This window comes from Symsagittifera roscoffensis, chromosome 7, assembly GCF_963678635.1.
Source record: "Symsagittifera roscoffensis chromosome 7, txSymRosc1.1, whole genome shotgun sequence".
NCBI lineage: Eukaryota > Metazoa > Xenacoelomorpha > Acoela > Convolutidae > Symsagittifera > Symsagittifera roscoffensis.
In genome coordinates, this window is record NC_087068.1 from 3,755,527 (window position 1) to 3,780,601 (window position 25,075).

At 41.7% G+C, this 25,075-nt stretch overlaps 1 protein-coding gene across 1 annotated transcript in view; it reads left to right on the forward strand.

Annotated features, from left to right (window-relative positions):
- The window catches only part of LOC134852180 (oligosaccharyltransferase complex subunit ostc-like), a 506,030-nt gene that overhangs the window by 479,822 nt on the left and 1,133 nt on the right, over positions 1–25,075 (forward strand). The window contains exon 2 of the mRNA XM_063868492.1: positions 15,716–15,860. Within this exon, the coding sequence (XP_063724562.1) occupies positions 15,722–15,860 (139 nt within the window). The 5' untranslated portion in view covers positions 15,716–15,721. The remainder of the gene's footprint in view (positions 1–15,715; positions 15,861–25,075) is intronic.

Here is a 25,075-nt window from a genome sequence, read left to right on the forward strand (position 1 = left end):
ACTTTTCTGCTCTTCTACCCTCTGTTTACAACAAGGTAGGGGATCCACGTTAGATTCTCTGTTCCTGCAGAAGCTGTTGTGGAGACACAACGTCACGTTTCTCTCCAAATCTTCCTTCAACATCTCTTCCTTCTCCTTTCCACTACGTTCACTTGTCCTGGAAATTCTTTTTACAGCGGTGGTTACTGCATTCCGATGAGTCACGAAAGCTCGCTTGAAAGCTCCTGCTCCAATTCCAGCTGATATCCACTGTACACTCTGCCGTGCTTCGACATATGCTTTTTGGCATATTCGTACAACCATGCAGTCATATTAGCTCTGAACCATGGCATCAATCGTCTTCTTGCCCATATCTTTTTTACTTCCATCGGAATGTTTAGAATCTTGCATGTTGTCTCAAAAAGATCTAAATCTCTTAGACAATCCAATTTCTGCAACTGTTCTCTCGTTGGCGCTTCCTGACTATTGTTCTCTCTCACATGAGCTTTCAGCCATTGTATCGCCATCATAACTCTACTATCACTATTGTTATGGGCCGTGATGAGTCTGGTAAACCCATGGAGAGCAGCTCTCCAGACTCCCAGATCAACACCAGATTACTACGCTCGGGATACCACCAGGTCTGCAGCAAGCAGTGGCAGGGAAACTCGTCATGTGTCAACATGATGCTCCTCCAATTACGCTTTCCCGAAGCTTCCAGTAATGGTTCCACTTCCATCATCCCTCGGTGGACTTCATCATTCTCGTCCACTGTATTGTAATCTGCAACGGTTGATCCTCTCTGTTTCTGTCTCTCAAAGTCACTGAAGTTCCCACTCACGTATCCCATGAACTTCCTTCCCAGTATCGATTCCAGCTCCTCCTTTGTTCTCTCTGGAACTGCTGAGAATATATTACATAGCAACTCATAAGATTTTTTGGACATTCTTGTTAGTCTCACACACTTTGGCACAGAGAAGGCTTGATCCACGATCGTTCTCGTACTCTTTACATCCACAGCCACGAAATGCACCGGGTATGTGCTCTTGCACATTGGAGCCAATGTCGATCCCACCAAATATCGTGCTCCTGATGGTCTACAATAAGTCTCACTGTGTCTGATGTTCATTTCCGCCTCGATCGCTTCCCTCCATTTTCCTATGTGCTTCTGCTCAGTTTGCAAAACTCCTGAGATCACTTCTACACTGATGGCTGTGACCGTCTCATGTCTCTGTTCTAGATTCAATAGTGACTCTAGAGAACAAAACATGCTGTAGAATCCTAGTGCAGTCACTAGATTCACCTCTGTTCCTCCATGGCAATCTGCGATCAGTTCCGTTTCCGTCCTTGCCTTCATCACGACATTCCCAAACAATATCGTCAATTGCTCGTGTTGCCTCTCTAGGGTTTTCACACAATCCAGACCTGCACAAACGTGACCTTCCAGTCCACATACTTCCGCCAGACAGCTACCAGGTTTGACCCAGTCTTCTGGTCCACAGCCAGGCAACTCCTTTTTGTCTTCCCCGTTGCTCCTAGAGGCTGTTATCATCACATTAAATATGATGTTAAGGTCACGCAGGTTACAGTCTGCATTCAGCTCCCTCTGCACATCTTGTGTCGCCCGTAATATCGAGTCAGCATTGGGACTAGGACACCATGATGGTCTCACCAGTTCCCATTCTACCCTCAAGCTCGTTCTCAGTAGTTCATCTGAGAATCCCAACCCAAACCCACTCTTTTGTCGGATTTTGGTACGGAAGGTACAGTCACCTCTTCTTCCAAAACCAGTCCCAATTTCGTCTGCGGATTATTAGCGCTCTTAATCGTTACAATTCTCGACGTCCAGAATCTTAGCAACACTGCCTGCTCGTAATCAAAGAAGCAATCGCATATGTCTTCACTCAGGAAAGGGTTGTACGCTATCCCTATGATTCCGGACACGTAGCTGTACGACTTCTTCTTGATCGGTCCACAGTACTCACTGGATTTCGGCAGTGTACCCATAGATTCTTTAGTGAGTCTCAGCTCCTTGTTTGAAAATCTCCTGATCTTTCTCATGGGCTCTAACTCTTCAGGTTCTTTCATATTCACCCTCATCGGCTTGCTCTGATGCATTTCCAGCAGTGCTAGCAATAGTAAAGCTTTTGCCCGTTCATCGCCCTCCCTCAGCATCTTGACACAGGTGTTCAATGCTGGTACTGAAATCAGCTCTATCAGGAATCGAATGAAACAGAGAGCATCTCTCCGCTTCGCGCACGCTACTGCCATTCCCTCCTGGATTATCAGATCCCCAGGTTCCTCATGAGGAATACCTTTTCTTCTTTTGACCTTTTCCTTTCTTCTGAGACATAATTCCCGCGAGTTAATCCCATCATGCACCAGGCGAACCTCAGTTGTAATTCAGTTCTCACGTAAGGTACTGCCATGAGAGCGTGTATTCTCGGCATAGTCCTCATTTCCTCTTCAAAGTACCTCAACACCACTGCTTTCCATGGAAGGCTCACTAATTGCTCAATCGTTTCCGCCTGCATCTCAGACGACGCTAGACTCCCGTACGCCTTCTGCTTGAGGGTGGTGCCTTGCAACATCGTTTCCAGATAACCCTCCATGGCACTCTTGTCTTCCAGAGCCATCACATATCCTCTAGCCGAGTTTCGGTATTGCAACATCTCCATGTATCCACCGGCGGGTTCATCTATTGACACCGTCTCCGACACTGTCAGTCGGTTATACTCCACTGGTACTATTTGTCCTGCGACACTTCCCTTTCGTGGTTCATGGGAGATGGTTTAAAGTCTTTCATTGTGCTTTCTCCACATTGGCTGAGTATTTCCATTTCTAAGGTTGCTCCAGTCAGAGTGCGGTCACTCCTTTTGGATTTGTAACCTGTTGACTTTATCCCTGCCATGAGAATGGGTGGCACCATCGCTACATCAGTTAACATTCTGTCCGTGCCAGGCAATTGATAATCACCTTGCCCCAAATCCATGGCCTCTTCGACTCGTTTTCTTTTCGCTGAATTGACAGCTTTCATCGATATCTCTGAATCCACCTTCGTCTTTCCTACTCTCCTCGGTATCACTTTGCTGCCTAACTTCATCTTCATCTCGTTGATCTTTTCGATTACCAATTTCGATCGCATCGTTCCCTTCCCTTTCCAAGTTGCAAAAGAAACACCTCGGGCCGAATTTCGCAATTAATCCTCTCATGAAATCCTCATGGTCAACTTCTGACGCATCTTCGTCCTCGAGGCTAAAGCCTATTGCTTTCATGCCTTGTTTGTAAGATGGACATCCTGACACATGATGGTCCGTTGAACTGCAATTGGCACAAGAGCGTCTGTTGTCCATGTCATCCCTCGGTTTGTACCAGTTGTTCCCTTGGTTTGCTGGTCCGTTGTTAAAATTGCCATAATTGTTCTTATAATATCCAGATCTCGAAGGAGGTTTCAACAAAAGATATTCCTTTGACTTGAGCCTCAACTCCTCTGGTGTTGGTGCATTGGTTGATAGTGGTGTGTAATGCATTGCTAGCATTGTTCGAAGTTCATCATTCTTCACACCATCGATGAATTTCGAGGCTACTGCCAGGTTCATCCTTCTGTTTGACTCATCCGGTTGGCTGCGTCTTCTAAGCATCTCCAAATCGTCTAGAAACTTGTCTATCGTCTCATCTTCTCGTTGCCTCCGTTTCTCGAAGCGCATCATTGCCTGTTGCCCCTGCACCCCTGATCCGAAACGATTTAACAAGATTTCGAAGATTTTCTCAGCTGTATCTCGCTGATATTGCTTCTTTGCCATGACACAGTTCAGGGCTGTCCCCTCCAAGTTACTGGTAAGCGCACTGCATTCTTGTCTTTCCGATAAATCCTTTTCCTCGAAATGCAGTTTCATTACCTCTATCAGGTATCAATACAGCCATCAGATTCGTCTTTGTAGCATTTTGATTTCTTAAAGACTCTTCTGGACTTTTCACTGCGTTCATTGGTTCTGGATAACCTCGTCAGGAATGTCTCCAAAGACCTGTTCAGAGGTTCGAAGGCTATGGCCATTGCCGTAGCATCTCTCGAGTGCCCCGCTTGAGTATCATCGCACCTTGTTAAGGGCTCTGTATTCGGTGCATCCCTGCGATCCGAATCGCCGTGCCTGTTTCCCCCTTGGCCCACATGACTCCTCCCTGGGCTCGCATGTCTCCTGTTACCGGAATCATATCTCCCAGTCGCATATGTGACTTGCGTCGGTCGTTCGTTAGAGGTTTGTCTGTTCCCAGTTGAACTTGCTCTACTGTTTGGGCCCCATGTTCTATTATCCCTTGTGGCATAGCCTGATGAACTGCCCCTACCTCTAGTGGATCCATATGTCCTCCTCCTTTGATCGTCATTGGAGTTCACCTTCGGCTCCCTGCTGGGACCTCCCAAGTTCGGTTCCCCTTCTTTTGGTCCACTTTTGCTGCCTAGTAGCCTGTCCAACCTATCCATGATAGCCTGTGTTCGCCTCTCCATCATCGCATCTATCTTTGTGTCAAGAGTCCCAAGAGACTGCTCTTGCTGAATTCTTTTTTTCTCCATGTCGTCTCTTAAGCGTAACTCTCCCTGTTCCGCTTCTCTTGTCATTCGCGACAAGTTCTTCGCTATGTGCTCGTCCGTTCTTTCCTTCAATCGTTTTTCGCCCTTACCAACTTCTTGTTTAGTGCGGTTTATTTCTTCTCGCAGATTTTCTCTTTCAATGTGGACTGCTCTTTCCAGTTCACTCATTCTTATGGACATCTGTTCATTTTGCTCTCCTATACTGCCCACTATGTTGTTCAAGGATTCTTCTTATGCTGCCCCGTTATCCACTAGTGGCGTCACTAGTGGCGGTGTCACCCTGTCGATCCCGGGTAGCTTCGTGCTGGTCGAGATTCGGGCTTTGATTCTCTGCCTCGACGTCTTTTCATCATCCACTTCAGGATCCGTCAATGCGTTGCCTAGCCCCTTGTTTCTACTCTCCCCAGTTCGCGTCTCTGAATTTGTCATACTCGCAAAGCCTCTCGACTGGCCTGGTGTGTTTGCGTCTTTGCTTATCGTTATCAACACAGCAAATTTGTCCATGGTTCCAGTCTCTCTTTCGACGTATGCCTCCTTCTCCTGGGTCGAACTATTGAGGCTGACTTGAGATCCAAAGTCCACTTGCTCGTCTTCGTCCTCTTCTTCCTCCTGTGATTCACCTTCATTTCCTGTGCCCACTCCCATGGTGAATGGGAAGATGTTTCCGAAAGTGTTCTTCATTCTTTCTGAGAACGATGAGGACGTCGTTTGTTTCTCAGTCCCGCCTGCCATCATGGTGTTGTCTGTTGGAGATCTTCTAGTTGCCACTATTTCTGTAGAGATGTCGGACAGTTCCGACATCTCCTCTCGGTCCAGTGTCCCGGTGGAAGTGGCAAAATCTTGGTCTTGTTCTACCGGAGTAGATTCACTCGCTAGCCTTGTGTTCCCTCTCCCGTCTGGCCCATGCATTTCTTGATTCTCATGCATGGCCTGGTCCGGATGGACCTCCACTTCTAACATGGCTTTTTGCTCTTCTGAGGACTTCTGACTCCTGGTTTCAACCCTTCTGCCTGAAACCGTCTCCCCTTTGCCAATCCGGGTTTGTGTGATCCGTTCCACAAAAGGGTCGGTCATTGCTTTTCTTTGCCTCTTAGGAATGAATTTCCTAGAGCTATTACCTTGTTTAGGTATCCTTGACTTGTCTAGATTCATTCTCAATTTATCACTTCTTAAGGCCTATACACTCAATTCGATTGCTAGTGACCTTCTAGTTTGACTATCGATAATAATAACACAACACAATAAATTCCAAAAGTTTCTATTAAATAGTGACCACAAATCCTTGTATGTTATCACGGCACAGCGTATTCACAACAATCGATTATAGTCGTAAGATTTGAGAACTAGCACAGTATGATGATATCAGTCAATTTAAAAGACAGCGTATTCAGTACCCTATTAAGCACAAATTGTTTATTTAAAACATATGTAACAAAATAAGAATAATTTTGTGAAAAACGTATGCGTATTGTACTTTTAGTCAGTCGCAGTAAAATAGTCGAACCTGTTTTATAAAGAAAGAGCTTTCCCTGCTTGGTGCTGCACCAAACAGACAAAACTTTGAAGGCAGTAATTCTCTCAAGTGGGCGTCTATTGCACCCACCGAGTACTGTGTTACCTATTTGCTTTCGGACTGCCCGAGCTAGACCTACTAAAATCCTCAGGGCAGTCACTTTTCTCAAAAACGTTTTGGATTTCAATCCACACCAATGAGTTACACACTCTTTTTTAATTTAGACTTAGTGTCGCGAATATCCCAGTTTGGACCTGTTTTGTTTTGGTCTGATCTTCTTCTTAAAAGGCAAGTTACCAGTGCAGTCACTGGTTCCTAGCCTTTCTCCTATTAACCTAACACCCCTTACTATTCTTCTGTTTACCTAAGTCCTTAAACAAAATAGTAACCCTCCGGTTTGACAAAAACAATACCCCTCCGGACTGGCAAAAATAGGACCCCTCCGGATTGAGACCCCTCCGGTTTGGGACCCCTCTTAGTTGGTAAATGTAAGACCCCTCCGGATTAGGACCCCTCCGGATTAGGAGAGGGAAAAAATATATTTTGACCCCTCCGGTTTTGCAAAATTAGCTTTTCTGAGACTTCCTTAATTTTCAACCTATACCCCTCCGGATACGGTCTCCGATGCTATTATGCTTTTTGTATCAACTAGGAAGGGTATGTGGTCCTTCCCTAGACCCTTCCGGATTGAACTTAAGCCTCTTATTTGACAATTCATGCTAACGGTGAAGGGTCTTACCGGTAGCCTAATTCCGGCTCTATCAAGGTCTTCTAGTGCCTTAATCCTTCCCTATTCTTCTAGAAATTGCGTAAAAAACTTATTCAACCGTTTCTACCCTTTGGTAGGGGTGTAAGGGCTTTCCAAAAATTTTTTTTAAAACGTGAGGGGTCTACCCCTCCCGAATGGGTGAATTTGCTAAAAGCAATCTCAAAAAATCTGTTCCTATTAGTAAGCTCGGCTAATTTCTGATCTATTGTACCCAAGATCAACTGGATCTGTCCAGTAGTTCCAAAGTTATCAACCAAAACGTGTTTTTTCTAAAGTCAAGAAAATTCTCCCTTATAGGTTCCGCCTAACGTTTTCCGCAATTCTGTTCTTTTCGACCTAAAAATTTTTGCTCCGAGCTCAAAAGGCCTATATTCTTCTAGTTCAATGCAAAAGACCCGATCTAAAACGCTTTAGTTGAAAAAATTTGCGAAAAACTATGCTACCTGGACCCCTCCGGATTGATGAATCCACTGAATCAAACACGTTAAGTTCGATTTCTCTGTAACCCGGAAGGCTTTCGGGAAGCGGGTTTTAGAATCTGTAGATTCACTAGCGGACGTTGTCCGAACAACTATTTTTACTGTCCTATCTCAAAAATTTCAAAAAAATTTCTGAACTTATAGTGTTCCGTTTTCTCAAAAATCACGAAAATTCGGTTTTTGGTACCAAAATAGTTCCAACCACTTCCGAACTAAACTTAATCGGTTCTACCTACTATAGTAGTGCAAATACGATGAAACGCACTAATTTAGCGCTTTTTTCCGATTCAAAAAATATCGATATGTCAAAAATCGCGATTTGTGGGGGGATCAAAATATCGCTATTTTGACCCTAAAAATCGTTCTGTTTTATTTGTTTTTTCACTGAAAAATGATATAGGAGTATTAATCTGGGCTATATAAGTAATAGTATTAATATACTATACCCCTTCGGGTTTGTTCAATATCCGAATTAAGGTGCTTAACTCAGATATTCGCAGTTCGGTGAAGAGTCACTACAGTGCAGCACTGTCGAGCCCCCCACAGATTACTATTTTAATTTTTGTACCAAAAGGGATACAAAACTTCTTACCGATACCCAACAGTCGATTGTTGTTGTTGTTGAGCCCCTTCTTGTCGCTCCTTGTACTGCTTGCCAGATCAGTCTTCTCCCAAGACCCCTCCGGATTGAGCGCAAATCAGCTGACCCTTCCGGATTGAGCGCAAATTAGCATTAACGTGCTTAAATACTCAAACAACCCTACAGTACAAGCCTTACAAACGGGCTACAAAAATGATTGTAACGATCCTGACTGATATGAATGCCTGTAACAACAATATATCTATCAACAACAAACGGGAGGGTCGGATCACATCTTGTTTGGGGGGATGATTTCTACTGATTTTTTACTTTTTTTTTTTACTGTTTTTGGTTTTTTCGGTTATTTTTTTATGTTTTTTGTTTTTCTTGGGTACTATACTACTTTTTGTTTGGTTTTATATATATCTTTAAGTGTACTATTTGTACAAAATGATCAAAGATCATAAAAAGTGTCACACACATCATTACTTCAAAATTTTAAAAATTCAACCAATCAAAACCTTACAAATATCACTGAAATTTTGTAACAACTATTATGTAGCATTTTAAAACAGTTTGTCACAAATTTCTGAGAGTTTTCTTCATTTTTCTTTTCACATTTTTGTTTTGTGACTAATTTTTATGCTAACATGTAGGTTGTTTCAAAATTTTGTTGTTTTAGCCAGAATTTTTCGATTCTGGAACTATAGCCTTAGTGTCAGCTCCCTACTTCTAAACTCGTCGCGCGTGTTTATTGCCGGTCTCTCTTTCCTAATGTGCAGCGCCTCTAATGTAAGTAACTTGATGCTGCTGGACGCCTGGTCGATTATTTTCCAATTAAACTCAGACTTACCACGCTCACTACCACACTGCCTTATATGCTGTCCAACTGGGGTTTCCTCTTTTCGGTGTTCCTCAATCCTTGTGGTAAGATGTCGAACCGTCTGGCCAACATAGATGGATTTGCACCCACAACATTCAAGTCTGTACACCAATTTTGATTTCAGTTTACTGGAAAAGGAGGATTTTAGAGAGGGCATACAAGTTTTCAATTTCCTCGTCGTGAATATTATCAGCGCATTGGTGATATCGCGCACTTTTTTTGGTAATATCTGACTGTGATTCCCCCTATATTTGACCATCAAGATGGGTGGTGAATCACTGCTATAATCACAGGGCTTCTTTTTCTCAGCCATGTTCTTTTTGTTTTTGCCCTCGCTGATGATCTTTTCAAGGGCATGGGATGCAACCCGCGACGACCAACTTTCCGGATATTGGTTATCCAACCGCTGCTGACGGTTGATTTTCATGGCTTTATCATATTCTTCCCGTGTTGACGTACTGCGGAAAACCCGGTGAACAGTTCCTTCAATCACACTTCTCTTGTACTGAAGGGGGGCGCAGCTTCTAAAATTGAGTATGGTACCTGTATCTGTTGGTTTTTGAAACCACCCACAGCTAATTTTCCTGCTTTTGTCAATACTAATTTGTAAATCCAAAAATGCCAAAGTTCCGTTTGTGTTTGGTGTCTCTATTGTGAACTGTAAATTTGGATGTAGTAAGTTTGCAGCCCGTAGCACTTTTTCAGGATCACCCTTCACTTTTCTCACTATATCATCAACGTAACGGAGAAACAATTTAGATTGTTGCCCTGACTTATTTTTCTCCCTTATTGTGATGCTTTTTCTGCAGTACCAGACCGTTTTACTTATATTTCGATACTCATCATCTGATATATCACCGCATTTTACGTGATACCAGTTCAAACAGCATTCACATTCTACACCTTTTGACCTGTACGTGACTTTCTTATTGCACTCGGGACATATTCCGTGAAGATCTTTCTCGGGCAAAAACAATTCGGGAATATCCCTTGATAGTGCAGTTTCGTACTGCTTCAGCCAAAGAATTGCTAAAATAACGGCAAGAGATGCCCCCATTGCCAAACCATCTTTCTGAACGTACCATGTTTCATTGCACTTGAAATGGACTTGACTAACTGCCATGTTCAACAGTCTCTTCATGGTTTTCCTAGCAATTGATGGTGATTTATCTTGCTCATACAGTTTTCTCAGAGCTATGTCTATCGCTTCTTTCAGTGGAACATTTGTGTACAAACTCTTCACATCTAGAGATATCAAGTTTTCATTGGGCTCAAGATTAGTGCTCTCTAAGATTTCTCTCGCATCTAGTGAGTATGTTTCGATGTTTGCGCCCTCAATTTTCTCAAAAAATTTAGCATGAACCTTGTTCAAGTTATAATAAGAGCTACCAGGCAAGGAGAGGACCGATCTTAATGGGGTATTCACTTTATGCACTTTCGCCAACCCATAAAGCCTGGCGGGCTGCCCCCCAGTAGACCTCATCCTTGTGTAGAGACTCTCATTTATTTCATCTTTTTTCCTCATAGCCAACAACTCCTTATTGATGTCTCTTTCTATCTTCAAAACAATCGCATCACTTGTTCCTTTACTTTTGCTGAATTGATTTGAATCTAATGTATCCGACAATCTGTTCTCGTAGGTGTCCTTTCTCATTACACAAAAACCCACCCCTTTGTCATACGGTACCGCAACTAATCCAACACTCTTAAGATACTTTCGGGCCTTCTCAACGCCTTTGTCAGATGGTGTTTGTTTCACCCTCTTAGCATAGGCTTTTGCCACAGCTTCGATCTCACAAAGGGCCTCCCCGGGGACTTTACGATTTTTGAGATCCGATAGAAAGATGTCAATGTCGGCGAGAAAGTGTGTCTCATTAAATTTATCCCTGACGGGATGCTTTGGCGCTAATGCCAACACTTGTTGTACCCAATTTGGTAATTCAACATCGTCAAGAGCTCTTACCGAACCCTCATCTTGCTTCCCTAGAGGTCGGTCTTGCCTTTCTGATAGTTTCATTAGCTTCTTCTGATGTGTCTATTTGACTGTTGTTGTTTGTCTTTGTAGTAATATAGTAAATCGTAATATATTAGTAATATAGTAATATAGTAATATAGTAGTAATATAGTAAATCGTAGTAGCCCTGTTTTTAGGAGTGACCTCGTGGTGTGGGGATACTGAGACCCAGCCATGAGCTCACTATTTTTGCATGTAATAAAGTTAATTTGAGCGTTCTGGTCGAAGTCGGAGAACAGTAGTAGTAGTAGTAGTAGTAGTAGTAGTAGTAGTAGTAGTAGTAGTAGTAGTAGTAGTAGTAGTAGTAGTAGTAGTAGTAGTAGTAGTAGTGGTAGAATAGGCTTCAGAGCATTAGCTCTAGGGAATTTCACCCCTTTTACAGTCCATGTTTTATCTCAGTTTGTTGTAAACATTGCAGTTTACACATCTGCATAAGAGTTTCCATGTACATTTGTTGACTTCACTGTACATTTTTTTGAAGTATTTCTGGTATATGTAGGTCAGAGTCGCTTTGCTTGGTCTAAGGCTAAAAGTTGGGCAGGCTCGGATAAGACAGTTGTATAGATGTTTCACTCGTCTGAAAAAATTGTCGTCCGTTCTTTGCAAGCGGCTTTTTGGGATTTGAAATTCGCCTCATGATGACTGTCGGGTGATTTTGCATGATTCAGATGGTTTTCGTTCTATTTCTACATCGGAACGATTTTCAAGGAGGGCTATTGGTATTAAAATGTCGTGCATTTCCATGTATAGGTTCAAAGGAAGAAGGTTCAGGTCCTTCAGTCTTTCAGTATAAGTTTTGCTTGTCCCCAAAATCCATTTTGTTGCTAACTTTTGAACTCGTTCGAGTTGTTCCATTTTCGATCTGCTAGGAGTCCATGCTTGGGATGCGTATGTTACTATGGGTACTACATACCCAGTATATGCGTTAAGCCTGGTGGTCCCACTGCTTTTCATAGTCAGATTACGTTTAATCTGGAAGAGAGCACTAATTGCTTTGGATGTCCGACGAGAGCAATTTTTGTTCCATGTGAGCTTGTTGGACACAATCAGTCCTAGGTCACGCTGTGAGTTTACTGAGGAAAGATTTTTGTTCAGAGACTAGCTTTTAAATCACCTTTGATGCCGAGGAGCGTTGATTTTTTGATGTTGGTTTGCATTTTGTTTTCATGTAGCCATTTCTCTACTTTCAGAGTTGCAGTGTCAAGGGAAGTTTGATTTAGTAGAATGGCCTTAAAGTCATCTGCGTACCCAAAACTGTCTGTGTCAATCATGGTTTCAGGTAGATCGTTTATGAAAAGTAAGAACAGCAGCGGTCCCAGAATTGAACCTTGCGGAACTCCACTGGTGACTTCTTTTAGGGTTGAGCTACAGTCTTCAATCTTAACGCATTGCTTTCTGTTGTTGAGGTATGAATATATCAGTGATAACAATTTCCCGCCAATTCCAAAAATTTTGATCTTCGTGAGCAGAATATCATGAGGTACAGTGTCGAATGCCTTGGCAAAATCCAAGTATAGAACTGCAAGTTCTTGTACATCCTGTTGATTGTTCAATTCGTATATTCGGTCAAGAAATAGAAGAAGTTGAATTGTGGCGGATCTACGCTTTCGAAATCCATGTTGACTTTCATGTAATCTGTATTTCACTTTAGTATAGAGTTTGTCAAATATTATTTTTTCAAGCAATTTTGAGCAGCAGCAGAGTAGGCTGATTGGTCTATAGCAACTGACATCGGTCTTACTTCCTTCCTTGAAAACAGGGGTTACTTCACTAATTTTCCATATTTCAGGAAATTTTTTTTTGTGAAGGCAGGTTTGAAATATAAGGGTAAGTGATTTGCTTAGAGTTTTGTGACATGATTTCAAAATGAGATTGCCAATGTTGTCGTGTCCCATTGATTTATTGACATTAAGTTGCCTCATTATTTCGCTAACTTGACTTTGGTCAACAATAAATCTATTCAGCTCACTTTTTGGAAAGAGGATACCGGTTTGATGTTCTTTTGTACGACGAAATAGTCATTGAACAATTCACATTTTTCTCTTTCATTTGATGATTCAGTATTTCCGTCTTTGACCGTCGAAGGAATTGTTGGGGTCTTGCGTATGCATTTAAGGTATTTTTGAATTTTGCTGAAAGTTCTTCCTTCTAGGACGGTTTTTTCATATTCCGCTAGGTCATCTTCGGAAAACCTTTGAATATCTTTTTCAAGTTTTTTGATCTTCAATAGTCTTTCGAGACCTTGTTTTGGTTTTCTTTTCATTGTTTGAAGTTTTTTGATGAGGTGGGAGGTGGCCGGCGTGATCCAGGGTTGTAACCTTGATCGATGCTCAGTTATTCTAGGTACAAATTTTTCGATTTTTTCCCACAGCCATTCGTACCATTGTCGGATAATTTCGTTCACGTTACTGTAGCAGTACGGGATAAACGGTTCAGTTTCTATTGAAGAATTTAAGCTGTCCCAGTCTGCTCGTTTGAAAGCATATCGATGATTTGTTATTTTTGGAAGGTTAATGCAGCTAAAGGCGGCAATTGTGGTGTAGAGTGGTTTGTGGTCAGAGAACTGACTAGTTAGTTTATCTCGAATATTCCTGTCGATTTGATTTAATTCTGGATTGTCGCAAAGCAGCACGTCTAGTTGAGTTGGTGCATGTTGTGAAAGATTTAGTTCAACTAATTTGTCCAGTAGTTGACTCTCGTATATGTCAGATGAGGAGAGTGCTTCCCAGTATGTTTGTGAGAAGTTGATGTCACCGGTGAGTATTAAGTCACAGAGGTCATTTTTGTTGGCTAGTTTGAGATTTGCCATTTCATTCATCAACGTTAAGAAACTTTCAGTGGACCATTGGTATGTGCTAGGAGTGGGTGCATTATAAACACAGTTTAAGATAATTGATCTGTTATTGGAATGTATCTCTATGATGAGATAATCAGACTTGAGACTCTCAATGGAATGTAAGTCATGTGAGATTTCATTTTTGATGGCAATGAGTACACCACCGTGCTTTGTTTTTCTGTTATCTGATGTTTTTCGATCATTGCGATATACTTGATGGTTCTCTAGGAAGAGCGAGGCAGTTGTTACGTCTTTTGTGAGCCAGGTTTCACAGAGACATATAATATCGTATTCTGAGTTTGCTATTGCGTTTGACAATTTCATTCTCCTGTTTACATCCAGGATACTTCTGGTGTTGAATGTCAACATTTTCGTCGGTGTGAGTCATCCGGTAATGGCAACATCACCAGCTTGGTCTGCATTATTATCGGTTTCCTGGGAAGTTTTCCTTTCTTCGTAAACAATCCATTTATCGTTTTCTTTCAATACTAGTTTAAGATTTCTGATTTTTATCTTCCTCGGGTCGTGATTTTTTACTATCAGTTCCCTCCTTTTCTTGAGACAATTGTTTTCCTTTTCGGTATCCGCCTTGGATAAATCGGGACTGACGAAGACCCGAAGTTCCGAGAAGTCTTTTAGCTTGGAAGTCGATTTTAGGATCAAATTTTTACTTATGCTACTCTCGGTGTTGAACAGCAGGGTACGAGGCCCCTTATCGGGATTGAATTTTCCAATCCGAGTTACCTTGGATAATTTTCGGTCGTCAATTTGGAGGAATGCAAGTATTCTGTCGATTGTCCCCAGATCTTCTTGCATTCGTTCAATGTCGTTTTTTTCTTTGCTTTCGGGAACACTGCGTATTCGGATACCAAGTTGAGCTTTTGGTACAGTTGGCGAATTAACCACTCTTCCTGGGCTTACGTTTCCCACGGCTGCTCGGAAATTGTTGGGTTTTTCTTTAAGTGTTTTCATATCGGCTTGTACTTGAGTGATGACAGTGCTGGATTGCTACATGTTTTCGGTGAGAACCTTCATTTGTAGTTGCAGGTTATCAAGTTGTTCGTCAAGTTTGTTACTTGTTGTAGTTTTGTTTTTGACAAGATCGTCACGTTTGGGTTTGCAGTCATTGCAGATGTGGAGGAGGTTATCATTCAGTTTGATGAGGACTTTGACTTCATCGTTAGTGAACATAGTGCATTCAGGGGATAGATGTAGGACCTTGTCACATGTATAACATGAGAACTTAGGTCCCATTTTGAGTTTTCTGTTACAGCTGTTGCAGTTTTCTCGCATTTTGATTTATGTTCGCTTGTAGGTTTTAAGGGTGTTTTCTTGAGATGATGTGATATACTTATAGAACAAATACTAGATCGAAGTAGTAATAATAGAGATAGAGATAGGATAAGTCTTAGAGTCTAAGACCTGGACAACAAAGTCCAGTTCTTAGTCAGGGGATATAAGACCGGGACAACAAAGTCCAGTTCTTAAATTGGGGAGAAAAGACCGGGACAAAAAAGTCCAGTTCTTAAATTGGGGAGAAAATTCTTTCCAAAGATTTGCTGCAACTGTCAATTAAATATTCAAGACATGCATTGAGCCCAGCAGCATTGTTTGAATTTTGACAACACACGAAGATAAGCAACGGTTTTACCATTTAACCCTATTTAATAAGTTTAAACAGTAACGTTGTTTTCGACCCGATGTTAGGAAGACCACCAAAAGAACTGGCTGTGAAAAGCATGTCGAGCTTTGTTTAGACGCTGACCAGTCGTTTTATAGCTTAGCTTTATTTTCCGTCGATATGTACTTCCGGGTGAATGTTACAATAAAGGAATAATCGTCTTTTTAGAAGGGAGAAGAAGACATACTTGTTATTGAAAAGGATTGACAATTGAAGCTTCGATACAAAAAAAATAGGTGTTTTTAGTTTTTTTTGGACTCAAAAGTTTTTGTCCTATTTTTTTTCGGCTAGCTTCCGTGCCAATTTTTGCTGTATTTTCAAGTTGTGCGAAGCTTCGTTCAGTCTCTGTCCAAAATATCTGTGTCATAAATAATCGATGGTTGCTGGTTTTTCAGAACTATGGAGTCTTTGGTATCTGTGCCGTTCGTGTTCTTAGAATGTCCACATTTGAAGTTAAAGAAGCCATCCTGGTTACGCATGCCCTCGCCAATGTTCATGTTTGCAGTTGTTGTTATCGCTTACTTTCTCTTTACAGCAGGTAATCAAGTAAGACATCGAAATAATTTATTCAATTTGATGTTTATATTTAGCTGCATATTTGCTGGAAAAGGGCCGTTAAATACAATCATTGTTAATGGAATTTTAATTTTACTTAGAGTTTGATACATCACTATAAGAATATCAGACTTCTTTACAGATAGGTCATCCAGTATGAAGATGTCATGGAAGCTCAAATTAAGCTAATAAATCGAATGTATGTTGAAAATTAAACGTGTAAAGTTAATCGATCAATTCGCCAAGACTAATGAATCTCAAAAGCTCATCTGATTGACTCAACTTGGCGAAGGAATCTTTGGGAAAGATGACTTCTATGAAGTTGGCATTTCATTTGATTCTACTGGGCGGATTTGGCTGAAAGTTTGAGACTAGGCCTTTTGAGCATCCCTATGGTTCAAATTCAATAATGACATCTCATAACTTTAGACTCAAATTGAGTTTTTTTGCTAGAAAATGTGAAGTCGGCTACTGATTCAATTTTGTAGTTTAAGTTCAAAAAACAAAATACAAAAGCTTCCAGTCTGTATAAAATACTCAACAGATCGTTTGCCGAACTAAAAAAGAGTGTTTTCGAAGGAGTTTTTTTAAACGTGGATAAAAATTTTCTTCTCATTTTTCCTGAATCACTACGAGGCCAAACTGTGCACTGGATAGGCGAATAATTTTGTGTCTGTATGTTCCTGGATTCCAAAGACAAGTCTTTAAAGATGTTAAAATTTTGTCAGAACGATCAAAGGAAAGTAAAGAACAAAAGAAGAACAAAGGGAGCGTCCTTGCTGCGGAATCCGCATACAATGCACAAAATGCACAGTTTGGCCTTGTAATGATTTGTTTATATTTAATTTTCATGCCGGGTTAGACAGCCAATTAGATTCATTCAATGTTTTGGAATTAGGGTGGCTCGAAAATATTATCAAATATTCATCCCCTTATGTGCGTAAGAGTCAAATTTTAAATCTGTTGCCAATTTTACAGACCTGTACAGAGGGGGAAAAACGGATATTTTTCAAAACTTTGGAAATCAGATAGTCATAAAATAAATTAAGTTCACACAATTGAATGCTGCAGGCACGCTAATTCTGCAGACACGCTAATTCTGTGCTGCAGGCACGAAGCCGTCAAAAAAGAGGATAAACGGTAGTCCGACAATTTCGCAAGTAGAAATTTTTCCAAGCTGAAAGTTTTACTTAGCAAACTCCTGTCCTTACTCAAACAGCTGATCTTTATATCTCAAGAATGTTTGGATGCGTACCAAGAAACCTTTGTGCGAAATGCGCAACCTTAGTGGCTACAACTTGAAATGTGAATTACATATGCGCAGCGTAGTGCCTTATTACAATATTTTTTTCGCTAAGTAAAATTCTCATAAAAATGACACATTTGCTTTTTATATTTTGTTTACTTTTGCTGCATAGCATTATGTTTAGAGGCTCAATATGAAGCTAATGTATTTACACTTGCGTCAGCTTAGTGTATTGTTACGAACCTTCTTAGCCTAGTTGTTGTGATAAACTTATTAAATAGTTTGAGATGGGTATGTGCTGGTGATCACCTGGCTGGACGTTGCACACTTCCTGACCTGCCCGAAGTGGACCACTGGTCTTCAGGTAGCGTGCCATCCACGATCTGGTCTGGACCCCGCTTTGGATTTCTGGTCTCCTGGTGTGGAACCCGTAGCCCGATCTTGACTCTGGCTCTCCCCTTCTGCCTTCGTTATCTCTACGTCTGGGTGAGACCCCTCCTACGTTAGGCATGCAATTGTTTGCCTCTTTCTTCTCGACAGTGTTTCTGGTTTTAGCTTTCAACCGTGTGCAGAACGATCACAACCCTGTTGGATCTACACACATGCTGCTGCTGGCTCGCGAGAAACCTGATCCACAATCACGACAAGAACTGCGGTCACGCAAGTTTAAACTCAACTCAAAGTTGTCGTTTTATAACATTTCTATGCTCCTTCTTTTATGCGCTGGTGATATTGAAAGTAATCCTGGTCCGTCTGTCGACCCTACTCAGTTGTCCAGATTTGTTAACGCCGCGGAGATCTTAGTCGGGTCGTCTGTTGCCATCTCGGACCTAACCTCCGGTATCTATGATGCTTCTATCCTCAAAGTTGACAACGATCGCTTCTTTGCTCACTTTCGTAGTTGGAATAAAAGCTCTGACTCCTGGGTCAACCTGGATCAAATTTTCCGGCTCCCTGATGGTTATGTTCCGATAGGCCGGTATTCTCGCGGTCCTATTTGCCTTCTCGCGTCTCCTGTCTCCAGTCCTATCTCTGTCGCTTTAACGAGTTCTCCTTCTCGGGATGCTCCTGTTAGCTCTGGCCTCTCTCAAGCGATGTCAAGTATGACGATCTCGGCTGAGCTCGCCGAAAGCGCTGTGCCGGATCTTTCTGACGTCATGTCTTCCAGAGTTGACACTGTCCGGTTCGTTCCGATTTCTCTTCGTAACGAGTGGTCTGAGGTTGTTGGTCACGCCCTTGACAACTGCGCCACCGCTCCGGACAATCTGAAAAACTGGACTCGGTTGCTCATGCTCCCCAAATGTATCTTGAAAGCCCCTCACCGCGGAGGCAAGTCTCACGTCGCTAATAACTGCAGAGACATTCGCCAAAGAATCAAGTCCTGGAAGGAGGGCAATATTTCGGACCTCTGGTCTAACGCTACCAAAAGACCTAAAGAGCGAACGAAGAAAAACAGCAAACCTTCTCCTGACTTTAATGTCCGCAGAGCCAAAGAGCTAGCAGGCCTCGGTCAGTTCGGCAGAGCAGCTAAAGCCCTGTGTTTTGATGGCCTCGTGTCCAAAAGTGACGAGTCGCTTAAGGACCTTCGCAGTCTTCATCCTTCCGCTGACCCTCCTGTCTTTTCTGGCCGGGATGAATCCCCTCTTGCCTACCAATTCGAATCTGAGTTCGTTCATAAGTCTCTCAAAAATTTCCCGAGCGGCACTGCTGCCGGTCCTTCGCGCTGGTTTCCTGAGCACTTTGTTCACGCCGTTGAGTGCCCCACTCCTCAGACTGCTGCCAGAACGTTAGAGTCTCTCAACAGGGTTGTTAACATCCTCGCTGCCGGGCAGGCCCCTTCTAGTCTCTCTCCGTGGCTGTGCAGTGCGAATCTTTTTGCCACCGCTAAACCCAAGGGTGGTGTCCGGCCTATTGCGGTCGGCGAAGTGCTCCGAAGGCTCACTGCTAAATGCCTTGCTAAAGCCGCCAACGCTGAAGCTCGTGATTTCCTGTGTCCTCACCAGCTTGGAGTCGCTACCAGCGGTGGCTCGGAAGCCATCGTCCACGCTACTAAAATGACAGTCAAAAAGTGCTCGGAACATGGTCACCAAGGCGTCTTAACAGTGGATTTTGAGAACGCTTTCAACACGCTAGACCGCACCGAGATCCTCCTTCAAGTTCGCAACCGTCTTCCCGGTCTCTCCGCCTTTGTTGAGTTTACCTACGGTCACCACAGTCGTCTGCTGTTCGAGGATGTCATTCTCAACAGCGAGAAAGGAGTTCAACAGGGGGATCCGCTAGGGCCTCTCATTTTTGCGGTCACCCTGCACTCTCTTGTCGAATCTCTCAAGTCGGAAGTCCCCGGTCTCACCCTCAACTGCTGGTACCTTGATGATGGTATTTGTGCCGGCGAAGAAGACTCCTTGCTCAAGGCTCTCGAGTTCATCACTTCCAACGGCTTGCATCTCGGCCTCAAAGTCAAGCACAGTAAGTGTGAGTTGTGGGCCCCTGTGGAGTTCTCGTCCATCCCCGTTTCTATCCCGAGAGCAGCGTCTAATGGCTTCGAGCTTCTTGGCGCCCCCATTGGTGATACTGAGTTCTCAGTTAAAGTCCTGGACAAACGCATCTCGAAAGCCACCACATGTCTTGAAAAGTTACCTCTTCTTGATGACCCCCAGCTCTCACTTGGCATCACTCGCACTTGCCTTGCTGCTCCCAAGCTGACGTACTCTCTTCGCACTCAGCCGCCCTCTCAGCCTGTCGCAGCTTCCCTGCAAGTTTTTGATGAACTCCTCCGCGATGCTCTTTCTGTCATAGTTGGCTCACCTGTTCCTGATCTTGCCTGGTCCCAGTCTTCCCTGCCTATCAAAGATGGCGGACTTGGCGTCCGGCAAGCTCGCGACCAACACATCCCTGCCTTCCTAGGGTCTTCGTGTCAGTCAGCTCATTTGGTCTCGTTTCTTACCGAATGCGACATCACTGATACGCCGGAGTTCCTGCGTGCCTCTAACGACTTCCGTGAACAGTCTGGAAGCGTTAACACTCCCGGTTTTACTCAAGAAGCTTTCCAAGAGAAACTCGATAAGGCCACCTACAACGCTTTCTTCTCGTCTCTTCCCGATTCCCGCGAGCAAGCTCGTCTTCAGTCGCTCTCTCTGCCTTACGCCGGCGCTTGGCTTACCGCAGTCCCCATTAAAGGTCTTGGCCTGCACCTGCTTCCTGCTGAGTTCTAAGCTGCTGTCAGATACCGCCTTGGTCTTCCTGTGTTCGCGTCTGCTCGTAGGTGCCCCGCGTGTCCGTCTGGGATTCTGGACGTCCTCGGGGACCACGCTGTCGCTTGTGGGGGGAGTGGTGGCCGGATCTCCCGTCACGACAGACTACGGGACATTATTTTCAATGCTACCACGGCTGCCTCTTAAGCCACCATCAAGGAGCAACGGAACCTCATCCCTGGAGAACGGTCCAAACCAGGCAATATTTTTGTCCCTACTTGGAGCGTTGGTCGCCCAGCTGCTTTCGACGTCACCGTGACATCCCCGCTGCAGTTATCTCTTCTCTCTCGTGCGGCAGAGACCCCCGGGGCGTCCCTGGAAGTTGCTGAGGACCGCAAATTTTCGAAACACGAGAAAAACTGTGAGGAACAAGGAATCAGTTTTTTCCCGTTAGCAGTCGAAACGCTCGGGGGTTGGTCCGCTTTAGCTATCAAAACCCTCAAGTCAGTTGCTATCCTCGCTGATGCCAGACGTTCTGGTTCACGTGACGCTCGTGTTGCCCCAGTTCGCCTTCTCCAGAGCCTCTCAGTGTGCCTCATGAGAGGAAACGCCACTATGATTGTCAGTCGGGCCATCTAGTCTTGTGCAGTTTATTACGTTTTTGCCTTCCCAATTCTGGTGCTCCTTTGTTCCTTTGCTGTTAGTGCATTCCCCCTATCTTTTCAATCCTCAATGGTTCATCCCACATTTGTTGTTTGTTTTGTATTCGGTGTTTGTTGTGGTAATTATATAATTGATTGTTAAACCTTCTTTGTGTTCTAACCTGAGTCGCAAATTTTGGTGCCACTTTCGGGGCACCTAACAGCTTTTTGATAACATGTGCTTTGACATTCGAAGAGTAATAAGTTAACACAGTTGATGCATTTTTCTTTTATTCAAATGAACCGAAAAAAGCTATTTGTTTTAAGCAACATGACAGTAAAAAAAAACTCGATTTCAGAAATTTTCTTACTCAATATATCTCGCAAGTTTGTGAAATGCACAATTTATACATAATGTGACTTTATGCTTCGCGATTTGTTACATGCAAAATTTTTGTGGATGCCTTCAATTTGTTATATTCCAAATTATTGCTTGCAAAATTGTGTCTATTTGATTTGATGCCATTTTTGCTGAAATGCTTTGGCAATTTAGTAGCATATGTAGCTGCTTACTTCGTGACTAGTGTTTGTCGGTGGTTAGGTGGCAGAGTGGGTTTTCTTGAGAATCAAAGTCTATAGATTGCAGTAGGTCGCAGATCAAATCCTAGACCTAGCCGAATTTTCACTAATTGGAGGCTTATTTCTATTTTTCTTATTGTACTTTCTAGAGCTGCATCTTGTCGTATTCTTCATTGTGTTTGCAAAGTTAGGCTTCGCCTCTGTGTGAATGTTTGTTTAAAGTAAATGTGTTTAGTTAGTCGACCAATTTTCTAAGACTTTTTAATCTAAAGCTCACATGACTAACTCAGTTTGTCGAAGGAATCTTTGGTAAAGATGACGTTTGTGAAGTTGGCAATACATTCAATTCTGCGGGAACGATCAGCGACTGGTTTTTTGAGCATCCCTGGTTCTAATTCAATAATGACCTTTTTTACACAATCAATGGTTGTGTTATAGTATGAACTAGTTTTTTTTCCAACCTAAGTCGCAAATATTGCTGCGATAAAATGTGTCCATTTTGAAAGTGTTCGTTCTGATCAATAACCAGCTATTAAGTACAGCCAATGCTAAGGTTTTCAACACAGACTATTGTTGTTCCGACTTTCAAAACGAAAGTAACGGAATAATTGTGCTCGTTTTTCTTCAGACCAATTTCTGACTTTTTAACTAGCCATTTTTGACGGGATCTTTTTATATCATTTTAAAAGTATTGTTGTCCTGAGCTAAAATTTGGAAAGAAATTTCACCTTTGATCATTTTTCGTAAAATTGTGGGGGTTTAAAAATTGTCAATTTGGAACAATTAAGGCGCGATATATTTCGCGGAGATACAATCCGTCTTAGAAATCGTTCCAAATTGGTTGAAGGAAGCTTATTTGCCATAATTGATTTGTTACAAGTAGCGAAATCTATCCTTTTTGTACTTTATATGGCGTAATAGGAGCGAAATTGATCACTTTAATATGGCTTGTGGGGTGATGATTTTCACAAAAAATATCAAATTTTTTTGAAAAAAAATTAATTTCTTTTTTATTACATTTAGTTTTTTCATGTTATTACTGCTCCATAGACTACTCTATAATTTGAGGCATGTTAGTCGGTATTTTTTTTTTCAATTTGACTGGTACTGCTAATGCATCATATTTGGCGCGCGTCACCTAAAAAATTTTGTACACTCAAAGTTTAAGTCATTCAGTTTTTCACAGTAGCGTTATCGGTCATGTTTTTGCTTGTGTATGCGAAGTGCAACTTCGCCTCTGTGTTAAAATTTAGTCTCAAAGTGAATGTGTTGCTAGAAAATAAGAAGTCAGCTACAGATTCAAAGTCAAAGAAAATACTAAAAAACAAGCTTCCAGTCAGTGTAAAATAATAAAGAGAGCGTTTGTCTAAAAATCGTTTGTGTTCAAAAAAATGTTTTGAACACAAACGTGGTTGAATTTTCATTAAGTGTTAGTCTGAGCTGCATCTTGTCGTATTCTTCATTGTGTTTGCAAAGTTAGGCTTCGCCTCTGTGTGAATGTTTGTTTAAAGTAAATGTGTTTAGTTAGTCGACCAATTTTCTAAGACTTTTTAATCTAAAGCTCACATGACTAACTCAGTTTGTCGAAGGAATCTTTGGTAAAGATGACGTTTGTGAAGTTGGCAATACATTCAATTCTGCGGGAACGATCAGCGACTGGTTTTTTGAGCATCCCTGGTTCTAATTCAATAATGACCTTTTTTACACAATCAATGGTTGTGTTATAGTATGAACTAGTTTTTTTTCCAACCTAAGTCGCAAATATTGCTGCGATAAAATGTGTCCATTTTGAAAGTGTTCGTTCTGATCAATAACCAGCTATTAAGTACAGCCAATGCTAAGGTTTTCAACACAGACTATTGTTGTTCCGACTTTCAAAACGAAAGTAACGGAATAATTGTGCTCGTTTTTCTTCAGACCAATTTCTGACTTTTTAACTAGCCATTTTTGACGGGATCTTTTTATATCATTTTAAAAGTATTGTTGTCCTGAGCTAAAATTTGGAAAGAAATTTCACCTTTGATCATTTTTCGTAAAATTGTGGGGGTTTAAAAATTGTCAATTTGGAACAATTAAGGCGCGATATATTTCGCGGAGATACAATCCGTCTTAGAAATCGTTCCAAATTGGTTGAAGGAAGCTTATTTGCCATAATTGATTTGTTACAAGTAGCGAAATCTATCCTTTTTGTACTTTATATGGCGTAATAGGAGCGAAATTGATCACTTTAATATGGCTTGTGGGGTGATGATTTTCACAAAAAATATCAAATTTTTTTGAAAAAAAATTAATTTCTTTTTTATTACATTTAGTTTTTTCATGTTATTACTGCTCCATAGACTACTCTATAATTTGAGGCATGTTAGTCGGTATTTTTTTTTTCAATTTGACTGGTACTGCTAATGCATCATATTTGGCGCGCGTCACCTAAAAAATTTTGTACACTCAAAGTTTAAGTCATTCAGTTTTTCACAGTAGCGTTATCGGTCATGTTTTTGCTTGTGTATGCGAAGTGCAACTTCGCCTCTGTGTTAAAATTTAGTCTCAAAGTGAATGTGTTGCTAGAAAATAAGAAGTCAGCTACAGATTCAAAGTCAAAGAAAATACTAAAAAACAAGCTTCCAGTCAGTGTAAAATAATAAAGAGAGCGTTTGTCTAAAAATCGTTTGTGTTCAAAAAAATGTTTTGAACACAAACGTGGTTGAATTTTCATTAAGTGTTAGTCTAGCTAATTAAATTCATTCAATTGACTTGCTTTGAGAGTTTTTATGGAGTCTGTTGCTAACTTTTCAAGTTTTGGCAAAATAGTCACTGACTCAAAATTTCGTTGTTCATTCAAAATTTTGAAATGAGGGTGGCTCGAAAAGATTGACCAATTTGTAGATGAAAATATCAAAAAAACAATCAGCAAAATTGTACTCTGCTTTGTTTGTGGCTAGTGTTTGCCAATTGTTAAGCGTGCGGTTGAGAGGGAAGGGTGTGATACTGCAAATCTCGAGGTCGCAGGTTCGAATACGAATACGTAGGAAAGTCATATTAGTTCGAGACTTATTTCTACTGTTTATTTTTCAAGTTTGAAAAGCTGCTTTTTTGTCGTGCTCTCGCTAGTTTTTCGCAATGCGCAGCTTCGGCTGTGTGTTATTGTTATTTTTGAGACGCTTCAGAAAGTTTTTTGCAATTTTTTTTCCAATATCTACTTTGTCGAGGAAATGGAAGTTTTTAAATGTTTGACCGTTTTTTAGATATTTCTACTTTTTTTCCAAGTTTTCTTTGCAAAATCTTTGATAAAGGGTCCAATCGTAAAAGCCAGTTTCAGGAATCTTCATCGCATTAATGGCTGTGCCCAAATGTTCGTTAAAAAAGTTATGGCCATAGTAATTGTCCAATTTGGAAATTTTTTGATATTTCAAAAAAATACCCTGCCAAATCTGAGGTTAAAGGTTTGATTGAAAGAATATGTTTTGTGAATGTTCTCCGCTGAAGTGGTGTTGCCCTATTTTTTTGATTAAAAAAGTTATAATAAAGGATTGAATCGAAAGAA